The sequence below is a fragment of the Vulpes vulpes genome, chromosome 10 (genome assembly GCF_048418805.1).
Source record: "Vulpes vulpes isolate BD-2025 chromosome 10, VulVul3, whole genome shotgun sequence".
Taxonomy (NCBI): domain Eukaryota; kingdom Metazoa; phylum Chordata; class Mammalia; order Carnivora; family Canidae; genus Vulpes; species Vulpes vulpes.
The window spans coordinates 7,884,207-7,905,979 of record NC_132789.1 but is presented as its reverse complement, the minus strand read 5'-3'; the positions used below and the strand labels follow the sequence as shown (position 1 = coordinate 7,905,979).

The 21,773-nt window shown below is 42.2% G+C and overlaps 1 protein-coding gene across 2 annotated transcripts; it reads left to right on the top strand.

Moving 5' to 3' along the window:
• Positions 1-1,026: 1,026 nt before the first annotated feature.
• Positions 1,027-20,435, top strand: RNF34 (ring finger protein 34). Of its 2 annotated transcripts, none has more exons than XM_026018839.2 (6): positions 1,027-1,431; positions 12,548-12,644; positions 13,862-14,269; positions 15,780-15,881; positions 16,334-16,535; positions 18,603-20,435. In XM_026018839.2, exons 2-6 carry the CDS (start codon positions 12,591-12,593, stop codon positions 18,791-18,793), a joined length of 957 nt encoding a protein of 318 aa, XP_025874624.1. In that variant the 5' UTR covers positions 1,027-1,431; positions 12,548-12,590; the 3' UTR covers positions 18,794-20,435. The 2 variants fall into 2 exon arrangements, with proteins under 2 accessions (XP_025874624.1, XP_025874623.1); XM_026018838.2 differs by having other exon boundaries at positions 1,255-1,431; positions 12,548-12,766.
• The last annotated feature ends 1,338 nt before the right edge of the window (positions 20,436-21,773 follow it).

The window sequence follows — 21,773 nt, the reverse complement described above, 5'->3', positions numbered from 1 at the left end:
GTAAGAAGTTAAACGGCATTAAGCACAGTAAAATATAACTTTAAAAAATAAGTATTCTTGGGATCCCTGCGTGGCGCAGCGGGTTGGCGCCTGCCTTTGGCCCAGGGCGCGATCCTGGAGACCTGGGATCGAATCCCACATCGGGCTCCCGGTGCATGGAGCCTGCTTCTCCCTCTGCCTGTGTCTCTGCCTCTCTCTCTGTGACTATCATAAATAAATAAAATAGCAAAAATTAAAAAAAAAATAAGTATTCTTGCAGCATAAGGAAGGGGTGTGCCTTTGTGTTTTATTTAATCTGACGTAGTGCATATAAACAAGTCTACTTAAAAGAAACAGAACACGAGCACCTGGGTGGCTCAGTGGTTGAGCATTTGCCTTTGGCTCAGGTGGTGATCCTGGGGTCCTGGGATGGAGTCTGCATCCGGCTCTGGGCGGGCAGCCTGCTTCTCTCTCTGCCTGTGTCTCTACCTCTCTGTGTCTCTCATGAATAAATAAAATCTTAAAAGAAAAACAGATCCTATGAGAGGTGAGTGAATTGACATCTAAATGTCTCCTTCTTTAAATACTGGTGGAGTTACAGGGGAAAGAAAGTATAGGTAAACCAGCCCTGGGTCATTCAGCCGGGTTGAAGAAATCCACACTTTATTTTTCGAACTCCATTTTTCATCCGAATTCCCTCACTGTGTTAGGATTAAGATTTGGTTATTTTGAAAGAGCAGCTGGGATTTGAGAACCGTTGGTTTAACTGTTCGCAGTAACACCTTGTTATGAAAGTCAGGTGTCTGAGTGAGCAGCTTGCTCAGCTCGCCGACCCTCCAGAGAGGAGACCTAAGGTCACCACCGAGTGTGAGAGGCTTGAACACCTCGGGAGGAAATTCGAGGCCCTGCTCTGACGGCTATTATTAAAAAAATAAAAGGGGGGGGGACTTCAAACCAACCGGCGTTTTCAAATTTACCACGTCTCTTCCTGCCTTTCCTGCCCTGGATACTTGACCACGTAGGTACAAAGCTAAATCTACCGCACAGGTTCCTCAGAAAACGCGGACTCCCGTTTCAACGAACCACCAAGAAATCAGCGCCAGCGGACCCTGCCGCCACGCCCAGGCCCGCCCATCTCCGCGCCGGCCGGAACGGAGTCTTCCTCCGCCTACCCGGCAGGCCAGAGGCCCCGCCCCATCCCCGCCTCCTCATTGGCTCTGGTGACCAACCCCCAGAGCGTTGGCTCCGGATTGGCCGGCTCGGCCGCCGCTCCGCGCTCTTCCTGGGGGCGCGAGGCGGGCGTGACTACGCCTCTTACGTCGGGACGCTCGGTCGCCACAAGAGGCGCCGTAGTCGCCGCCTAGAAGGCAGGAGGGCGGCTGTGCGAAGGGCTGGTATGGTGCTTAGTTCCCCGGCAGAGCCGACCGAGACGCGGCGGTCGCGGCCATGAAGGTGAGGGGCCAGTGGGGCCGGGCAGTTCCTCTTCGCCTCTCCCAACTGGCCGGGGCGCCTGAAGTGCCTTCCTTTAGCCTCAGCGGTTCACCCCGCCGGCACCTCGGAAAGCTCCGCTGAGGGACGTCCCGGGCCGGCGTCCGGGCCCTAACCGGCCCAGAGCGGAGATCCTGGGATCCGGGACCTCTCCATCTCCCACAGCCCTCCCTTCAGCGAGCCTGGGGGAAGGCGGGGGGGAGAAGCCGGGCGCCGCCCCCCTCCCCCCCATACCGCCTTTAAGCGTGGTGGGCCCGTCTTTGCTCCTAGCCCTGTCCGCCTCCTCGGGGGCCTGAGGCGGACCCCCTAGTTCCCGCTTCAGCCCTCGGTGCCTTTTGCCCACAGCGTGACCCCTCCCGGCCCGAGTCCTTGAACTAACCCAGATGTCGGGAACACTCCGGGACTGTCGCAGGACAGAGACTGCAGAACGGAGGGAAAAGGAGTAGTGCGGGAAGTCGTGAGGCTGGGGCTAGGCTAACAGGTTAGGAAACGCCTCGGGGCGGGGATCCCACCCTTCTGAAGGATTTCTTCCTAAGCTTATCATTGGGGCCGTGACCTAGAGCGCTAGCAAACTAGATGTGTCTCGGTCGCCACTAGGTACGCAGCAAGTAATTTGACAGCTTGAATTCTTCAAGGTGGGTGCGAGAGCGTGGGAGCATCAGTGACTGAGAAGTTTAAGAAAAGGGGGTAGGGTTGATTCTGGCCTACTTTTGGGGGCTGGTTTTCTCAACTTGATGTCTGAGAGTTCTAAAGAGCTCTGTGTACAACAGTCAATTCATGTGTTGATTCATATGCTGAATTCAAACCAAGTGGGGTGAGTCATAAGGTGATTGTTACTCTTTCAGACCTAGACGATTTCATCAATCCCTATGGAGAAGCGTGCTTGTTGTGGATAAGGGAAGTAAAAGTGAACTGCTAGCTTAAATCTATACCTTCACAAAGCTCCCAAAAATTTGCTGTGGAAAATTGATAGTGTCAAGTGGCTAGAGAAACTCCGCAGGTATTTTCTTGAACGTTTCCTATGGGTTAGTAAAGAGGGAGACTTGCTGAGTTGGAGTAATTGAAATTGCAATTCTACCTTTTAGGAGTTTACCAATCAAAAGAAAAAAATATTCTCAAGTAACTACATTACAAAGCAGAATGTAATGTAAGGTATCAAAAACAAATCGCTCAGGAGCAAGGAAGGGTATTTCTGGCCTCCGGAAACAAGAGTTTTGGAAATAGGTAACTTTTTGAACTGTGTGTTAAAGTATGAAGATATTAAATATTAAAATATCTAAAACTAGCTTTCCTGAAAACATCATCTTGCTATGTTAAGATTCAGAAATAAAGCATATATATACATATATATGTATATACACATATACACACGCAGACATATGTATATATATGTATGTATATATACATATATATGGCCTCAAAGAAAGTCGGTATCTTGAGTAGTATTAAATTTGTGACCCATCAGTGAACTAGATGTAGGAGAGAAGTAGGGATGAGTCCAGGATTGAAATTTTTAAGTTCTTTAAAATCAATTTAAGTGGAAGAAACTGCTTTCTGAGTTGACTTTCTTTTTTAAGTAGTTATTTGAGAGAGAGCACAAGTGGGACAGGGAGGGGCAGAGGGCAAAGCAGGCTTCTCTGAGCAGGGAGCCCAACAACTCATGGCTCCATCTCAGGACCGTGGGATCTTGACCTGAGCCAAAGGCAGCGCTTAACCAGCTGAGCCACCCAGGGGCCCTGAGTAGACATTTTAGAAACAGTTTTGTGGTAGTTGAAGATGTAGAAAAGATACATATTTTATGAAGCAAACAGATGGACCTAAATAGACATCAGTCTGTACAAGAGGACTGTGTTAGGAAGATAGCTGCTTTTCTTTTCTTTTTCTTTTTTTTGATAGCTGCTTTTCATTTATGTTTTTGTGGAAAGTAGATTCATGAAATTCAGGATTTGGGCTGTTTATTATTTAACTTTATTTAAAATTGAAATTAATTTTGGATTATGCTCACCTGTAGATTTCTGGGCAGGGTCAGTGATTTTTTGTTTTAAGATTTTATTTATTTATGAGAGACAGAGAGAGGCAGACACAGGCAGAGGGAGAATCAGGCTTCATGCAGGGAGCCTGACGTGGGACTCTGGTCTTGGAACTCCAGGATCACGCCCTGAGCCAAAGGCAGACGCTCAATCGCTGAGCCATCCATGCTGCCCAGAGTCAGTGATTCTTGATGCCATGGAATTCTAATGTGAATATTCATTGAACCAAGTACTTCCTTCCGTGGGATTAAAATAACTTTTGAGAGTTAACAATCGGAAAATTACATCTTTGCTCAAACCCAGGAGTAGCTGATTTTAGTATGTAGGGAATGGGTATTTACTTTCTTTTTAAAAATTAAAAAAAAAATTATTCATGAGAGACATAGGCCGAGGGAGAAGCAGGTCCCATGCAGGGAGCCTGATGTGGGGACTTGGATTCTGGAGCTCCAGGATCACACCCTGAGCCAAAGGCAGGCGCTCAACCGCTGAGCCACCCAGGCGTCCCGGGTATTTACTTTCTTCCTTTAACTTGTTTGTTTAGAAGCTGATGTTTTGAAGTGTTACCTCTCAAAGATTCAAGTAACTGTTTAACCTTAGAGTAGCACCTAAATAATTCCCTCTAAGGGGTTTAAAAATCCAATTTGGTGTCCTGTATTAATTTTATTTAATCCTCACTGTTTTTCCATTTTATGTTGATCTCACCCCTGGTTGTACAAATCATGCTCATTTTTTCAAACTCAAAATGAGAAATTAAGGAGAAAGTAATCTGTTGGATATAATTTCCTTTTCATTTTTTTAAGATTTTATTTTTTTATTTGCCAGAGAGCGCTCATCAGAGTTCAAGCAGGAGGAATGGCAGAGGGAAAGGGAGAAGCAGGCTCCCCACTGAGCAGGAAGCCCCTTTGCAGGGCTCTATTCCAGGACCTTGGGATCCTGACCTGAGCTGGAAGGCAGTTGCTTAACCCTTATCTGCTTAATCTGCTGAGCCACCCAGGCGCCCCTCCTTTTTGTTTTTTCCCTTCTCTGAAGAATGGAGGAGTGATGCTAAGGATCAAGTATACTATTAAAAAAAAAAGAAAAAACAAAATCCAAATATGAGGAAGGTAATATATCTATGATCTCCAGAACACCTTACTGTAAATATCTATCAATTTGGTGAAATTTCTTGCCTAAAAATAAATATTTTTAAGATCATCTGTTTTTGCAGTCTGCTTAGTGTCCAAATAGTATGAGAGAAAGAATTTAGGATGTAGAATTTCCTCCTTTGTGGTATACAGTCTGATTATTTGGTAATTTAAAAGGTAGAGTTTCTCGGAAATTTTATTTCAGTTGAAGCAGCAGTTTGAATAAAAATGCTTTCACATTTTAAGGAGCACATGCTTCTCAAGTGGCTTTAAATAGGTTAAAGATTTTTGATAATCATCTCAACTGTTTCTTCTGCTTTGCTTTGTTTCTTGTGCTAGTCCTAAATTTTGTAGGAAAGTTTAACCTAATTGAAATTTAAACTATAAACTCGGGCAGCCCTGGTGGCGCGGCGGTTTCGCGCCACCTGCAGCCCAGGGCGTGATCATGGGGACCATGGATCGAGTCCCACGTTGGGCTCTCTGCATGGTGCCTGCTTCTCCCTCTGCCTGTGTCTCTGCTACTCTCTCTCTCTCTGCATCTCTATGAATGAATAAATAAATAAAATCTTAAAAAAAAAACTATAAACTCATTCTTTTATCAGTGGTGCTAAGTTTTGAAACACCTTTTCATGTTGTTTAACACAAGGACATTGAGTTTTAGCAAACAAAGTTGTTTGGAGTTGAAAATAACACCTGTGGTGAATGAATACTCCAAGGAAACTTTCATTAGTGAAAGAAATGAATTCCTGCTTGGTCTTAGCTTCATACAACATCCAAGAAAATTAATATTCTTGAATTTGAAATTTGGAGGTTTGTTTATCCAAATTTAAAATATTATATTTAATTTAGAGTTATGGCAAGCAACTCTTATGAGGTGGCATTATTTATTATTGCTCTTTACCTATTTTAATCAAAGGAAATTGTATAGGGGCACCTACCTGACTCGGTAGAGCATGCAACTCTTATCTCAGAGTCTTGAGTTCAGACCCCATGTTGGGTGTGGAACTTACTTAAAAACAAACAAAACAAATGATTTAGAATATGGTTATTCCCTGCTGTTTGCGAATCCATCAACTTTCTCATTGACTGTCATTTAATTTTTGTGGAAACCAGCATGGCTTTTCTTATTACTCATTCTAGTTTGCCTGGTTACTATAATATTTTGTGGGATCATTAAAAGTGATCACATCTTGATGTGGTTTAGAATAGGATTCAAAGTTTGTAGCAGACTTTTTAATTGAGCACTTTGGAATTGTTTGCTCCCCAGGGAATCTAAAAGAATGTTAAATCCCCCCCCAACCCTGGATCCGGGGTTCAGTCCTGGCAACAGGCTTCTTGCGAGTAGCCTGCTTCTCCCTCTGCCTATGTTGCTATGTCTCTGCCTTTCTCTCTCTCATGAATAAAAAAATAATAAAATCTGTAAAAAAGGAAAATAAACCCTGGCTCTGTGCCAGAATTAACACTGCTATTGCTCGCAAAGAAACAACATATTTTCTTTTGCTTTTGTTGACTGAAACGGTGATTCAGAATGAACTTATATTGTATGAATCTGACTGAGGAATCTGAGAGAGTGCTTGTAAAATTGCTGGTGTATCATGAAAATAAATGTCACAGCAGTGGAAACTCAGTCCCACTCGCATGCAAATTGTTCAGGTTTGTGAATACACTCCCCTTCCCTCCTTTATATTCCTACAGAGGGGAGAGACTTTCTAAATCATCCTCTAGGAGGGAACAATATAGGACAAATACTTTCAGTCTTCATGCTACCATAGAAAGAAGAGCTTTTATGTTGGTGAGTTTTAGCACAGGAGCCAAAACAGTACTTTCTGGGACCTTCCCAGATCTGTCTTCCTATGGGTGATAGCATTTTGGTCAACTAAATGGTAAGCCGCTATAGGTCATCTTTGCTAATGGTCTGTTATTAAGACCAATGGGCTATAGAGCTAAAGGCATGCATTCGGATTGGTAGAAGTAAAACAAACATTTACTGTTTGTATTATTTCTTAATTAGTTCCAAACTGGGAGTAGAAAAAAGATAGTTACTGTTCCCCTAAAGTCTTGGTGCACTGGCTTTGGAAAAAACCTAAGAACTGGCATTGGATACCGGAATAACATAAGGAGATCTAGATGTCTGAGCCAGTCTAGACAGGAGGCTTTAGAATTTTATTTTTTACCACAGGCCATGTATGTTTTTAATGTGATACCTTAGCTAGTATAAGCCGGGCAGGTGATGTCACATGACTATTCAGGAGCAATTTTGGCCTCAGGCACGTAGGAAAGAGATTAGCTCATTATGAAAATCATTTATTTTCACTAGTCATTGGTGGGTAGAAAATAAACTGCAATCACACCTGAATTCCCTAAGTTAGTTTTGTGCCAGGCATGGGTAGATAGTTGCCTTATTTATTTATTTATTTATTTATTTATTTATTTATTTATTTTTTTAAATTTATTTATGATAGTCACAGAGAGAGAGAGAGAGGCAGAGACACAGGCGGAGGAAGAAGCAGGCTCCATGCACCGGGAGCCTGATGTGGGATTCGATCCCGGGTCTCCAGGATCGCGCCCTGGGCCAAAGGCAGGCGCCAAACCGCTGCGCCACCCAGGGATCCCGATAGTTGCCTTATTTAGTTACTCTCCATTATTTAACTATATTTATGGTCAAGTTAGGAAATGTAGCCATCTTTACAGATTGTTCCTTCCAACCTCTTGGATTCATGTGGTTTAGCCTGTAGAGTCCTGCTGTCAGTCATGATCCCAAGTAGCCTTTAGAATTGTTAGTCACGGGGATCCCTGGGTGGCGCAGCGGTTTGGCGCCTGCCTTTGGCCCAGGACACGATCCTGGAGACCCGGGATCGAGTCCCACATCAGGCTCCCGGTGCGTGGAGCCTGCTTCTCCCTCTGCCTGTGTTTCTGCCTCTCTCTCTCTCTCTGTGCAACTATCATAAATAAATAAATAAAAATTAAAAAAAAAAATTGTTAGTCACGTAAACCCAGATCATAGCTATAGTTTTCAAAGATTCAGACTTTGGCCTCTTTCATGGAAGGATAGTTTTTTGTTTTTGTTTTTGTTTTTTTAACACAAGATGGTGACCCTTGCATAAAGAGCACACCTTTATGATATCGGGACAGAGCAACAACTCAATTTACTACAAATTTAAAAGCCAAAGGGCTGTACCTTGTGTACTGTCTAGGAGTTAGGTTTGCTCAGAAAATCTAGGAGGCAATGAAGTAGTTTGGAAAATATGCTTCAGTCTTACTACCAAAAGGTGAACGAACAGTGAGTGAATAAAAGATAAGGGAATGCAGGCTGCTTAAACTAGTGGAAGATCTAAAAGGGTGGGGAAAATAGAACATGAACCTGGGTCTCTAAATTTATAGCTTTTTCTTTTTAAAGATTTTATTTATTTATTCATGAGAGACACAGAGAGAGAGGGGCAGAGACACAGGCAGAGGGAGAAGCAGGCTCCATGCAGGACTCCAGAATCATGCCCCAGGCCGAAGGCAGGCGCTTAACTGCCAAGCCACCCAGGGATCCCTAAATTTAAAGCTTTTAAAGGAAAGAATGCAAAGGGGAAAGGCTTTTTGGCTATTACCTTATGAGATACAGTAACTAGACTTCAAGGAAATAGAGGCAGAGTCAAAAGCTCAGAGGATTGGTTGGCATGCTTGTTCTCCAAGGACTCTCCCCTTCAACAACCCACATTCAGTAAACTGTTGGGACAGTGCTTTCTGAAACAGTTCCCTAATTGCTTTTATAGATTCTACCACTTGAAAATTGGGACTGTTATATCAAGTAGCAACAAAATGTGGACAGTTGAGAGGGGAAAGATTGGTATAGGACACATCAGGCATTATTAGGTGAATGTAAAGGTGATGATTTGAGGTAGGGATGCCTGTGCCCTGAGGGGACATGCAGAAAAAAATTTAGGAAATGTGGACTTAATGGGAAAGTGCTGGAAGATGAAACATACAAAAGGGGAGGCAAGGAAATGGGAGCCTAATCAGGCCTGGGAGAATTATCCTTTTTTTTTTTTTTTTTTAAAAAGATTTATTTATTTACTTATTCATGAGAGACAGAAGCAGAAGCATAGGCAGAGGGAGAAGCAGGCTTCATGCAGGGAGCCTGATGTGGGGCTCGATCCTGAAACTTCAGGATCATGCCCTGAGCCAAAGGCAGACGCTCAATTGCCGAGCCACCCAGGCATTCTGAGATTCATCTTCTGAGTGGGTTCTTCAACTTGGAAGTGAAGAAGGACAAAAATAGTTTGAACAATGACTGTCTTTAACCCAGAAATCACTGTCTTCCTCCTAGTATTGGAGATTTCACACAAGACATACAGAGGAATAACTTAAATAAAAATCAGGACCAGAAAGCAAAGAGTAAATAAAATGAGGGAACAAAGTAAAAATGAAGGCAGGTACCAATTTCATCAAAAGTTCCAGGCCGGTATGTGGAAAGGAACTAATTTAAGATTCAGACGAGATTGTTAAAAAACTCAGCTGAGCCTTTCTGGAGGGATTAGGGCAGACCACAGAGGGAGAGGAAACACTAGATACATGTCCTACTCCTGTGGGGAAAAATTGTCGACAGGTTGTAAGGAGTGTTTGGCTGAAGTCTTGGTCCTGGAACTCAAGAGGCACAAGCTTTAGAAGTAACCACAGCCTCTTCTCTCTTCTCTCAGCGCTCTGCTGAGAGTGGTTTTCCATCTAAAACCGTGTAGGCAGGAAGAAGAGAGCACCTAAACTGAGGAATTATTAACCTTTTATCCTCCACTGTAATTCAAATCACGTGGGGGAACTTTTTTTTTTTTTTTTAAGATTTTATTTATTTGAGAGAGAGGCAGAGACACAGGCAGAGGAAGAAGCAGGCTCCATGTGGGGAGCCCGATGTGGGACTGGATCCTGGGACTCCAGGATTATGCCCTGGGCCGAAGGCAGGCACCAAACCGCAGAGCCACCCAGGGATCCCCACGTGGAGGAACTTTAAAAAAATTCTGGGGGCACCTGCTTGGCTCAGTTGGTGGAGCATGTAACTCTTGGACTCTGGGTCATGAGTTCGAGCCCCTTGTTAGGGGTAGAGATTACTTTAAAAAAATACAAAATCTTAAAAAAAAAAATCTGATGCTTCAGACTCGATCCCAAGACTCCAGGATCACGCCCTGAGCCGAAGGCAGATACTCAACCACTGAGCCACTCAAGTGTCTGTTTTAAAGTAATCTCTGGCCTAATGTGGGGCTCGAATTTATGACCCTGAGACCCAGAGTCACGTGTTCCTCTGAGAAATTTAAAAATTTATTTTTAAAAAATTTTATTGTAGTTAACATACAATGTTACCTTAGCTTCAGATGTACAACATAATGACTTGACACATCTATATATTATGCTGTGCTCACCACAAAAAAGAACACTCACTTTAAATGAACTTCATCTAGATTTTCATGCTTTTATGTTTAAACATATCATGGCTCCAGAGTTCTGAGGTATATATTTATTTAAAGATATGAACTATTAATTACAATTTAACTTGACTTTTAAAGGCATCACTGTTTCTCTAGAATTATAGGGTGTGCAGCTATTTAATACTCAAGTCAGTGATCCTGATACTTGAGACGTTTGAACTGTGTATTGTGGTTTCTTATTGCTTTTACCTTCTCCTTTCCCTATATTTAAATAGCATATTATGTGTGGGAAGTAGCAAGAATAGCATGATTCTTCTATAGTATTCTAAATAGCCTTTTAAAGTTGTTTTAAAAAAAACTTTTTTTAAAGAGCTTATTGGACAAATAGTGTTTGCTAGAGTTAGATAATAAAATATGGAACTATGTTGCCATTTTAACTAATCACATCTCACCTACCTGGACTCTTATTACCTATTACATTATCTAGAGTCTAGAATGTGCTTAAGAATTAGGACAAGGGGGCAGCCCCGGTGGCTCAGCGGTTTAGCGCCGCCTTCAGCCCGGGGTGTGATCCTGGAGACCCAGGATCGAGTCCCACATCGGGCTCCCTGCATGGAGCCTGCTTCTCCCTCTGCCTGTGTCTCTGCTTCTCTCTCTCCTCTCTGTGTATTCTCATGAATAAATAAATAAAATAAAATAAAATAAAATAAAATAAAATAAAATAAAATAAAATAAAATAAAAAGAATTAGGACAAGGGGTAAAAGTTCATTGATTCCAAGTGCTATAGCTTTTATATTTTTACATGGGAAAGTACCGAGTCCTCATTGAAAATATATTTTCACATACAAGTCTGACAAGCTTGGTTATTAGGTTTCTGTGTCTGCAGTAAGAAAGAGACAGGTTGTTGGAGGTGAGTAGAGTATAATGTGAGCAGTGGTGCCTCACAGGGAAGAGACCAGAGGAAAAAAAAAACAAAAGGCAGTACATTAATTTCAGGCCATTTAGTAGAGTGACAAATAGCCCTTACGCCCTAGAAGATTGTGGTGGTTATCCAGTCATCAGAAATAGTTTAGTATTTTTTTAAGTGCTTTTTAAGATTTTATTTATTCATGAGAGACACAGAGAGAGAGGCAGAGACCTAGGCAGAGGGAGAAGCAGGCTCCCTACGGGGAGCTTGATGTGGGACTCAATCCTGGGACCCTGGGATCACAACCTGAGCCAAAGGCTTATGCTCAACCACTAAGCCACCTAGGTGCCCCTGTTTAGTATTTTCAGTTTGAAAAGACAGGATCACAATCACTGCCTTTTAAAAATATATTTTTTTTAATGTCACAGTAATGTATTTGTTTCTGAAGAGCTTGGAAAGTAGAGAAAAACTCAAATTTATATAAGATACATTAAAAACCTATAGCTTGGGCAGCCCAACGTGGGACTCGATCCCGGGTCTCCTGGATCACAACCTGGGCCGAAGGTGGCGCTAAATCACTGAGCCACCCGGGCTGCCTTGTGGATTTTTTTTTTTTTTAAACAAAATTGGGTTCATAACTGTATCGTTTACTTTTGTTTAACGATGTCATGGTTTCCCCATTGCCAAATATTCTTTGAAAATACCAAAAATTTATCTTTCCAGAGCTTAAAATTTTGATGCTTCAAAAAATAATCTCTCAAAACCACAGTGAGATATCCTCCCATATCTATTAGAATGGCTATCATAAAAAAGACAATACATGTTAGCAAGGATATGGAGCAAAGAGAACCATTGGTGGGAATGTCAATTAGTGCAAGTTCTATGCCAAAAAAAAAAAAAAAAAAAAAAACCCACAAAAAACAAAAAGTTCTATGCCTCCCTCCCCTGTTCACTGCAGCATTATTCATAATAATGAAGATCTGAAAATAATCTAAGTGTCCATTAGATGAATGGACAAAGACAGACAATACTATATGATGTTACTTATATGTGGAATTTAAAAATGAATAAACTCTTAGAACAGCTTGCTGGTTACTAAGAGGGTAGGTGAAATGGGTGGAGGGGCTCAGTTGAATGATGGATGGTAGCTAGACTTGTGATATCTTGGTAGTATATATTGAATATATTGAATAGAATATATTGAATTGTATACCTAAAATTCATTCTACATTAATTTACCTCAGTTAAAGGAATAATCTCAAAGTTATTTAGGGCAAATGTATATCTACAGAATGGTGTTCCTTGAGATTCCCGGAGAGCACAGGTTCTACTCAGCTTTATTTTATTTATTTATTTATTTATTTATTTATTTATTTATTTATTTATTTATTTATTTATTTATGATTTTATTTATTTAATCATGAGAGACACAGTGAGAGAGGCAGAGACACAGGCAGAGGGAGAAGCAGACTCCATGCAGGGAGCCCGACATGGGACTCAATCCTGGGACTCCAGGACCGCGCCCCAGGCTGAAGACAGGCAATAAACCCCCTGAGCCACTCAGGGATCCCCTCCACTCAGCGTTAAACTATGGTCTTTACCTGTGTTCTTTCCAGGCGGGTGCCACGTCTATGTGGGCTTCATGCTGTGGGCTGCTGAATGAAGTCATGGGAACTGGAGCTGTCAGGGGCCAGCAGTCAGGATTTGCAGGAGGTACCGGTCCATTCAGATTTGCACCAAATTCTGATTTTTCCACTTACCCATCAGTACCTATGGAGGGGCCTAATATAGTTTGCAAAGCCTGTGGACTTTCCTTTTCAGTCTTTAGAAAGAAGGTGAGTTGGATGAAATGTTATATACAAAGGACACATTTCTTGATTATATGTTAATGCTAATGAATAATTTTTTATTAAAATTACCCACAATTCTTATTAACTATTTCCCATTTAGAAAAGTACTCAGTTGAAGGGACCGTATTACTGCTTAAGTTTTCTGACAAGTTGTTCTCATGTTGCTCAGGGATCTTGTCTTCTGAGCTCTGTATACTTTGATTCTATCTCATTATGCTTATGTTGTAGAGGTAAGAGATTTAATTAGTCTACAGTTTTGATCAGAGATAATTTACTATAACTGATCTCAAGTTTCAAAAAATGTATTCCTACCCACATTCTTAACTCAATTGAAGAAATTAGTATAAGATAACTGTGTAGAGATTCAGCATAAAACATTTGGGCTGTTATTTTCTCAAAGACAAAGTCATTTTTTCTGAGTGCCATCATATTGTAAGGCCATCTCACAGTCTTTGATCATCATCAGTTTAGTCATCTGAAATATGTCAGGAGCAAGGTATTAGCTTGTGGGAATAATGCAGCAAGCAGAAAGGACCACATCTTCATGTCTACTTTAAGCTTTGCTAGTGCAGTGGCTTTGAGTGTGATTAAGGCTCGGTAAGGTACAGATTACCACAAGAGAGAGATCTTCTATTCAATTTGAATGACCTTGAGAGGTGAATTGCCTCTTTCTCTGTGTTCTCCCCAGCCCACTCCCCCCAACTTCTCTTTAAATGGGGAAATTGTTCACGTAGGGAAAGAGTAGGAAGAGTTTGTGGTTGTGCTTTCTGCTCCATGTGGTTCAAGTCATCTCTGTTCTAATTACATGTTTGTATCAAGGGGTGGAAAGGTTTTAATTCATTAACACAAGAGTGTATGTTTTTCTTAAAGGGCTATATTGAACTTCTGTGAATCCAAACTGCCTCAGTAGTGAGTGTTTTGATTTTCATGGCTTTTGGAACACAAGCATGGCTGTGAGGGTAGTTGGGTGCCATGGGAGACTTCATAAGAACTAAAATTGAATTTTAATACAAGGCAGAAAGAAAACGCATGCTTGTATCTGGCTATCATTAACTGCTTCTTTTCTTGCTGTTTCTTTAGCATGTATGTTGCGACTGCAAGAAGGATTTTTGCTCCGTTTGTTCAGTCTTACAAGAAAATCTCCGTAGATGTTCCACATGTCACTTATTACAAGAGACGGCCTTTCAGCGCCCTCAGTTAATGCGACTAAAAGTCAAGGATCTCCGGCAATATCTCATTCTTCGAAACATCCCAATTGATACCTGTCGAGAGAAAGAAGACTTGGTAGATTTAGTACTCTGCCACCATGGGCTGGGCTCTGAGGATGACCTGGACACAAGCAGCCTGAATTCCTCACGATCCCAGAGTTCTAGCTTTTTTGCACATTCATTTTTTTCAAACCATACAGCCCCTTCTGCTACCGTGTCTTCATTTCAGGGAGACTTTATGGGTGGAGACCAGATCTTGGGATCTGGAGTTCTGGCACAGGTATGAGGGTATAATTACACCAAGGGCCTGGCACCTCTAGTTGGCCATATATCATGGGGCCTTTAGGGCTTCATGACCCCCAGTGGGAGTAGAGGTTCCAAACGCTGCTGAATTCTGTGCATGTAGGCTCTCTTGCTATGAGTCTCTGAGCCTGGGTGCAGGGTAGCCACAAAGTCAACTGTCTGAAGCCCATTAGTCTCTTGATTCTAGTTACTTCAGTTTCCTTTAAGGTAAATACTATTGAATTAATGACTGTGAAAAGTAGTGTGTAAATATTTGCAAGATTATTTGTCAGTGACCATGGACACAATAGTGTAAGTTACCCTAATGTCCAATTGCCTTGCTACAATAAAATTGTTCTAATTCTGATTTAGATAATGGGAAAAAGCCATCTGAATTAATCAAAGAATATGATTACTAATTTTAAAGAAATGCCGGGGCACAATATTGTCTCAGTGAGGTCCTTGGGCATCCTGATTGAATAACATTCAAAAGCTTGTAATAAATCAGTTTGTATAGGTGAATGATTCTGAAATGCTGAATAGATTGTTTTGAGGAGTTCTCTCCACATTTAATTCTCTTCACTGAAGCAGTTAAAAGCAGAGGGAAATCTGGTCTAGTTGCCTTCTAGTCATAAATTAAAGAAGTCCAACCTAGGAGTTACTCTTTTCCCAAATGAAAGCTGATATAACAATGATGCAAACACAAGATACATCTGCCTTTTGTGCCACTTTTGGGTATATGACCCCTCTTGGAACATGTGGGTCTTTGGATACTGCAGTGTGTTGCTTGTGAACCAGTGGGGTGGAATATTTGAAATTGGGAACTGACCTAGACTATTATAGAGCTATGGTCAATGTAGAGTCTGAAGAGAAAGACACGAAAGAAGGTACATAACCCAAGTCAAAGATCTTCGAAGGTCTTTCTGTTTTTCCTAAAGAGTAACTCTGATTGTTGAGTTTCTAAAAACTAGAGCTAGCATTAGCCGTCAATGAAGAAGTCTAGAAAGCATTCTTGAGAATCAGAATGTCTAAGTATGATGTAGTAGGATTGGTGTCTTTCAAATCAATTGCCTGTGACGCTTGGGCTGAACTTAGAGCTTTTAGCTTCTATCTGTATCTTAGAGGCTCCAGTTAGACCAGCCTTCCACAGGTCCTTTGATGATGAGGCAGGGTAGTTGCATGCATTGACAGCTGTGGCTTTGACATTTCATGATGGGACCTTCTCAGGGAGTTAATACTCTGGTTAGATGTTATAAATTCACCCACACATAGGAATTTGGCTTTTGAGATAACTTTAGGAAAGGTAAATTTATGAAATCGTGGGGGGCCCAGCTCTTTGAGAGGGGCGGCAGCACTCCAGGTCCAAGGTCATTGTGGAGTATGCCAGGTACTAGGGACATTCTTGGGAAAGATCTATGGAAGGGTTTTCTCCAGGGTTCAATATTGACAGAGTTGATACTGTTAGGAAAATATGATTCCTGACCTAATCAGATCAATTATGTGTGTAGGTACAAAGTGAAATAGCTTCAGCCAACACAGAAGAGGAGGATGATGAAGATGATGATGAAGATGATGAGGATGATGACGATGAAGAAAACTTGGAGGAGCGGGTGAGTGCTCCTATAAAATTCCCTTAACATGTCAACCTGGCAGGCAGGGAGAGTGCCTATGTGGACTTTCACTAGGTTAGTGCTGGATGTTTCTCCTGGTTTGAATGTAGCATAATATAGAAAACACTTCAAGAACTGATGAAAGATGCCTGGGCAGCTCAGTGGCTGAGTGCCTGCCTTTAGCTCAGGGTGTGATCCCAGGTTTCTGGGAACAAGTCCTGCATCAGGCTCCCCTTGGGGAGCCTGCTTCTCCCTCTGCCTGTGTCTCTGCCTTTCTCTCTGTGTCTCTCCATGAATAAATAAATAAAATCTTAAAAAAAAATGATTAGAAGTCTGGGCAGAATATCCAAGGCTCATAGTGACTAGAGGACAAGGGGAACATGCAGTTTCCCTTGCTCTGAGAGGTCTGCCTTTGCACGAACAGAGCTAATGGAAGCCCTCTGTGATTGCAGACTCCTGGCCTCTCTGAGAAGCGAGTAAGAGCTTCACTATCTGACCTATCAAGCCTAGAAGATGTGGAAGGAATGAGCGTGCGCCAGCTGAAGGAAATCCTGGCTCGGAATTTTGTCAACTATTCTGGCTGTTGTGAAAAATGGGAGCTGGTAGAGAAAGTAAACCGGTTATACAAAGAGAATGAAGAAAACCAAAAGTCATGTAGGTTTCCTTTTTCTTTCTTCCCCCATACTGTCCTTCTTTAGTCTTTTAAAAATTGGGTTGTTTCTATCACAATGAGGTCAAAATTTTTCACAAAACTATCCTTTTATTGAGTGAATTAGAGGTATGAACTTGTTAATTAGTAAGTTTATTATGTGATGTTGGCTCTGAGACCACCATTGCAAGTGAGTTAGGTCATTTGTTGAGTCTGGTTTTCTTTGCCATAATTTGTTAGAACTCTAATGCACTCCCTTGTCTCTATAAAAACGCATGTTTTCTCACTAACCTGGCAGGCCAATACTTTGGTTATCTCAATTGTAGCTTTTAAATCCTAACTGCAAAAAAAAAAAAATTACCTAGAGCCAAGATGTTAAGTAGTTCTTAGCATCGAGTATTAGGTTTCTCTGGAAGTTGGGAAAAGTTGAAGTTAAGAATTCTGAAACTATTTATTGATAAGGCATGGAGCAGAAATCCTTAGTCGGTAACAGGGCCAAGCCATAGAGCATTTATAGGCAAGAAAGAAGATTTCAGTGGTGTTTAGACTGACAAATATGTTCCTATCTAAACAATCTTCCCACTAACTTTTATCATCGTGAGGTTTGTTTTTTTTTTCCCCTTCAATCTGGTTATAATGCAGCAATTATTGGTAAACAGCTTTATGCCTGAATATGCGGGAAGTATTTTGGCATACCTATTTCCTAAGATGAGGCCACAAGGGTAGATACAAGAATCTTAAGCCTCAGAGCCTTCAGAGGTCCCAGGCTGTGGCTGGGAAATGGCATTCTGGTAGTGAGGGGAGAAATCTGTTTATTTAATAAGTGTAAATGCCAAGCGTGTACAGTGCGCGCTGGTCATGCATAGCCATTCCCAGCCTCCAGGAGTTTATGGTAGAGGAGGCCATGACATACACATTTGCCAAAGTACCTTTTTCAGTTACCTCACTGCTTACTCTCTCCCTGGTTCAACCTCCAGACTTGTGGAATACTCAAAATGAGTACAGTTGGAATCTTCCCTACTTTGATTGTCTTCAGTCACTTAGATTGAGATATTCACCTCTATAGCCTTACCTAATAGCCTTGATAAACCCTGGCTCCTCTGCTTTATGCTCAGAACTTGTGACTGTTGGAAGGAAACTTCCATGCAGGGGAGGGGACCAAAGCCTAGACTCTGATTTACTCAAGAGCCCTCTAGGATCTTCTCCACTGGCTCATCAATTGTCTTATCCCATGAACCCTTTCTTCCCCTGGTTTACAAGAATCTTTTGAAATGGCATTATTCTCTTAAATCCAGAGACTACTGGCCCTTCAATAGTGAATTCCTGTTCTTTCTAACTATAATCGTGATATATTCCCATCGATCCCCTGTAGATCCGCCCAGAGAAAAGGAAGCCTCAGTATCTTTAGCTCTGGAGCCAAATCTCAGGCTGAGGTGAACTTTTAAACTCATTCACCACCTTTCTTATACAGAGCTTAGATTTTCTCAGAACCTAAATCTGGGTGGGCCTTAGAGCCAGGATAGCCGGTCTGTTTGCAGTTAGACTCCAACTGTTTTTCCCCCAAGTACAGGCTACTTGATGTATGACTCTTCAGAACTTTTCTATCAGTGTGGAAATAAAGTTCTTCCTACTGAGATGAAGCTCTGGAGACTGACTTTTCCCAAGGCCACACAGTTGGGTGGGAAATTCCAGTCATGTTCTCTGAGGCCCGTGTATAGAGAAAACCTTAGCTCTCTTTATTTTCACTTACAGTAGTAATCTGTTCTTCTCACAAGAACTTTGAATTACAGCTATAAAATAGAACTAAGTAGCTAATATTTGTGGGCACTTCATACCTGGCCCTAAGCTAAGCATTTCTCATGTATTCACAAGACTCTACAAGGTATAGGCATTATTACTACTGCCATTGCTAGTGGAGGGAATGGAAGTGCAGAGAAGCTGGATTATTTCTTTCACGATACCGGGTTTATCTGGGGCCTGCCGTGGTCTCTCCAGATGACTGCTGAGGGCACCCCCCCCCCCCCAATCAGGCAGCACTGTGTCCACAGCCCCAGCTCTCTGTTGCCTTTCAGATGGTGAGCGACTGCAGCTGCAGGATGAGGAAGATGATCGCTTGTGCCGTATCTGCATGGATGCTGTCATTGACTGTGTCCTGCTTGAGTGCGGGCACATGGTCACCTGCACCAAGTGTGGCAAGCGCATGAGTGAGTGTCCCATCTGCCGGCAGTATGTGGTGCGCGCCGTGCACGTGTTCAAGTCCTGAAGCCCAGGTTCTTCCCGACAGGACACTCGCCCCCAAGCTCGATCTCAGACATTTCAATATACAGGAGTGCCTGGAAACTTCCTGTTCAAAGGCTGAAACTTTTTTTTTTTTTTTTTTAAGATTTATTTATTCATTTATTTATGATAGAGAGGCAGAGACACAGGAGGAGGGAGAAGCAGGCTCCATGCCAGGAGCCCGACGTGGGACTCGATCCCGGGACTCCAGGATCGCACCCTGGGCCAAAGGCAGGCGCTAAACCGCTGAGCCACCCAGGGATCCCCTGAAACTATTTTTAAAAATTATTTTCACTACTAACCGGGGGACAGAAAGATTCATCCTAAGTTGTGGCAATGTTGGTATGTGCCATGTGCCTGCCAGCTTGGGGACACGCCATTTCCCAGGTTCTGTGGGGCTTCATCCCACATCTGTGATCACTGATTGCTGATGAAGGCAGACTGCTCACAGCATCAGCTACTGCTCTCTCCGGAGAACATTTATCCTGTTCTCTATTTCTCCTTCATCCTATTTTTAACTTAAACTACTCAGATGTTTGAAACTTCTGTTCTCTTGGATGAGATCACTGTCCACAAGTGGCCAACATGGTACACTGAGCAGTGGCCCCTCTGAATGTTCACTTTATTAGTCATGTATATTTTAAATGCTACTATTTGATGAATGTAAGTTTCCACATTGTTGCTATTTCTGCGTTTAAACATAATTGGGAACAACTGACATTCTGTAGTCAACTGCCAGGGCCTTAGACTTAACATGTCCATTTCTGTTCAGGTACAGCTTTTTAGAGCAAGGGCTGCATCTAGCTGCTTTCATTAGAGAAGTGTGTGTGTTAAATTCTTAATGTTGAACCAGTTTACACTGTTTTGTATAGTGAAAGTGTATTTTCAGTGCTACCGCTAGCTAATTTAACTTTAGGAATAAAATTAGATTTTAAAAAATGCTTTTGCTTACATTGTCCTACTTAGTTCCTAATTTACTTGGGTATAGCATGAATGGGTATCTGCATCTGATCCAGCACCCTTCCTGGCTGCTGATGTGTACCACTAGCTTAACTATTGATTTGCTGTTTATTGTGACCAAGTATTATGCTGGGGGCTTTCTAGTTCTCCAGCATTCTGAAATTGCTGTTGCCTTGCTTCACAGATGGGGAACCTCTGGGAAATTAAAGAACTTGTCTGAAGTCTTAGAAAGTGGCTGAGACCCTTGGCTGGCTCAGTCAGAAGAGCATATTATTCTGATCTCAGGGTTGTTGAGTTCAAGCCCAAGTTGGGGGGTAGAGATTACTTACAAAGTGGGTGGATTATTTCATATGTGACTATTTCTTAATACAGCTGTTACCAAAAAAAGTGATAATACCTGATACTTTAAAAAGTTAGTGGCAAACGTCAGAATGTGAACCTGGCTCTGACGCTGATGTTTTCTTAACTCTTCTGCTACCACCCAGCAAATGAGAAACCTGACATGGGCTCATGCAGAATGGTTCCTGGGACATGAATGATCTGAAATTGCTTTTCTTTCACATCTAACTAACTCCAGCCAGGGTGGTGTTTGGTTGAAACCCAACTGTGGACTCATTCCCACTGGTAGGCTGTGTAGGTATGTTTTTAAGAAATGCCTAACTTCTGAACTGAGTCCTGTTCATTTTATTTTTTGATTCTACAATGGGTAGCACACATGCCTTTTTAGTGCTCAGGATCCATAAGTTGGTCACACATCTGATGATTATAGCAAGGGAGGCAGACAGTCCACCCCTGGACTAGGAGAGAAAGTTTGCCTTGTGGAGAAAAGCATGCCTTCCCACCTCTTCTGGTTTTAAGGGTCAAAACCTACAAACCCAGGCCTCGTGGATATTTCAAATAACCTCTCCTGTTTGCCTACAGCACCCGGGATGGGTGTTGGCCACAGTTCACAGTAAGCAGCCTGAGCAGATCGTTGCTGCAGAAGCAATAAAACCGAATCCCTGCTGAAGCTTTAGGAGCACTTACCCTGTCTGTACCTCTTGTGAGACTGTAAACTCCAAAACTGCAATCTTGTCCACAAATTGCTAATTTGGTGGCAAGAAGTCTTCAAATCCAGGCCAGCAAGTGATAGTGAACACACTGAAATAGAAGCTGAGTGGCAGGTGCTGGTTTGTCTTAAGTTAGAAAATTGAGATTTATTTGTACATTGTCTCAGCTTCAATCAGCTTGTTTGGTGTTTCTTCTTGGATTTAAAGAAGTGGTCTCAGATACTTGTTTATAGCAAGAGAACAAAAACTCAAAGGTGTATTTTTTTTTTTAAAGACAGTGTTTTGAATTAATCCAGGTTTAGTGAGTAGCCAAAAGAAATTTTTAGCCTGAGAGGTTTGATGACTAAAATAACCAAATAACCAAAGGTACTAACTGGTTTGGAAGAGGGCAGACATTTCCCCTGCAATGTGCATTTTCTAGTGGCATGCTCTGCTGCTTTTGATTTTTTGAATAGGTAATATATAGGTAAGACTCTGAAGGTGTACAGTGGAATACAATGCTGTTCCTCACCCCTATCCTCATATCCTCTGGCATCTGATGCTTTGGATGTGCCATGGTGTTTATCCTTTGGAAGCCTCAGTTCCCTAGAGGAAGCCGGGATGGAGCTTTTCTGGGTTAGGAAGCTGTGATCTAATCGAAAAAGCACAGCCTCTGGTTTATGGTCCTTTTTTTTGCTTCATCAGTTATGGTCTGTGGACTCAGAGCAACTACCTGCAAGCATTTAGCTCAGGATGGCCTCATCTACACCTCATTTTTAAAAATGACAGGTCTGTGTATAAACTGTACTGGTGTATAACCTTGATTGGTTTGTTCAGTACATGCGGGGGAACTCCTATGCAACCACACTCCAGGTTTGAGGCAGGCCACTGACCTGCAATGGTCGCATAGGATTGCATATGAGGCGTGTCCCTATAGTAGCTTTGGCTCCCCGGTCCTCGAAGCCCTCTCCGCCTCCT

Bases quoted from the DNA above. Each gene is read 5' to 3' on its own strand.
- RNF34 (XM_026018838.2), top strand. The intron at 14,270-15,779 runs GTATGAGGGTAT...TTATGTGTGTAG, and splicing joins GATCTGGAGTTCTGGCACAG to GTACAAAGTGAAATAGCTTC. The intron at 15,882-16,333 runs GTGAGTGCTCCT...CTGTGATTGCAG, and splicing joins AAGAAAACTTGGAGGAGCGG to ACTCCTGGCCTCTCTGAGAA.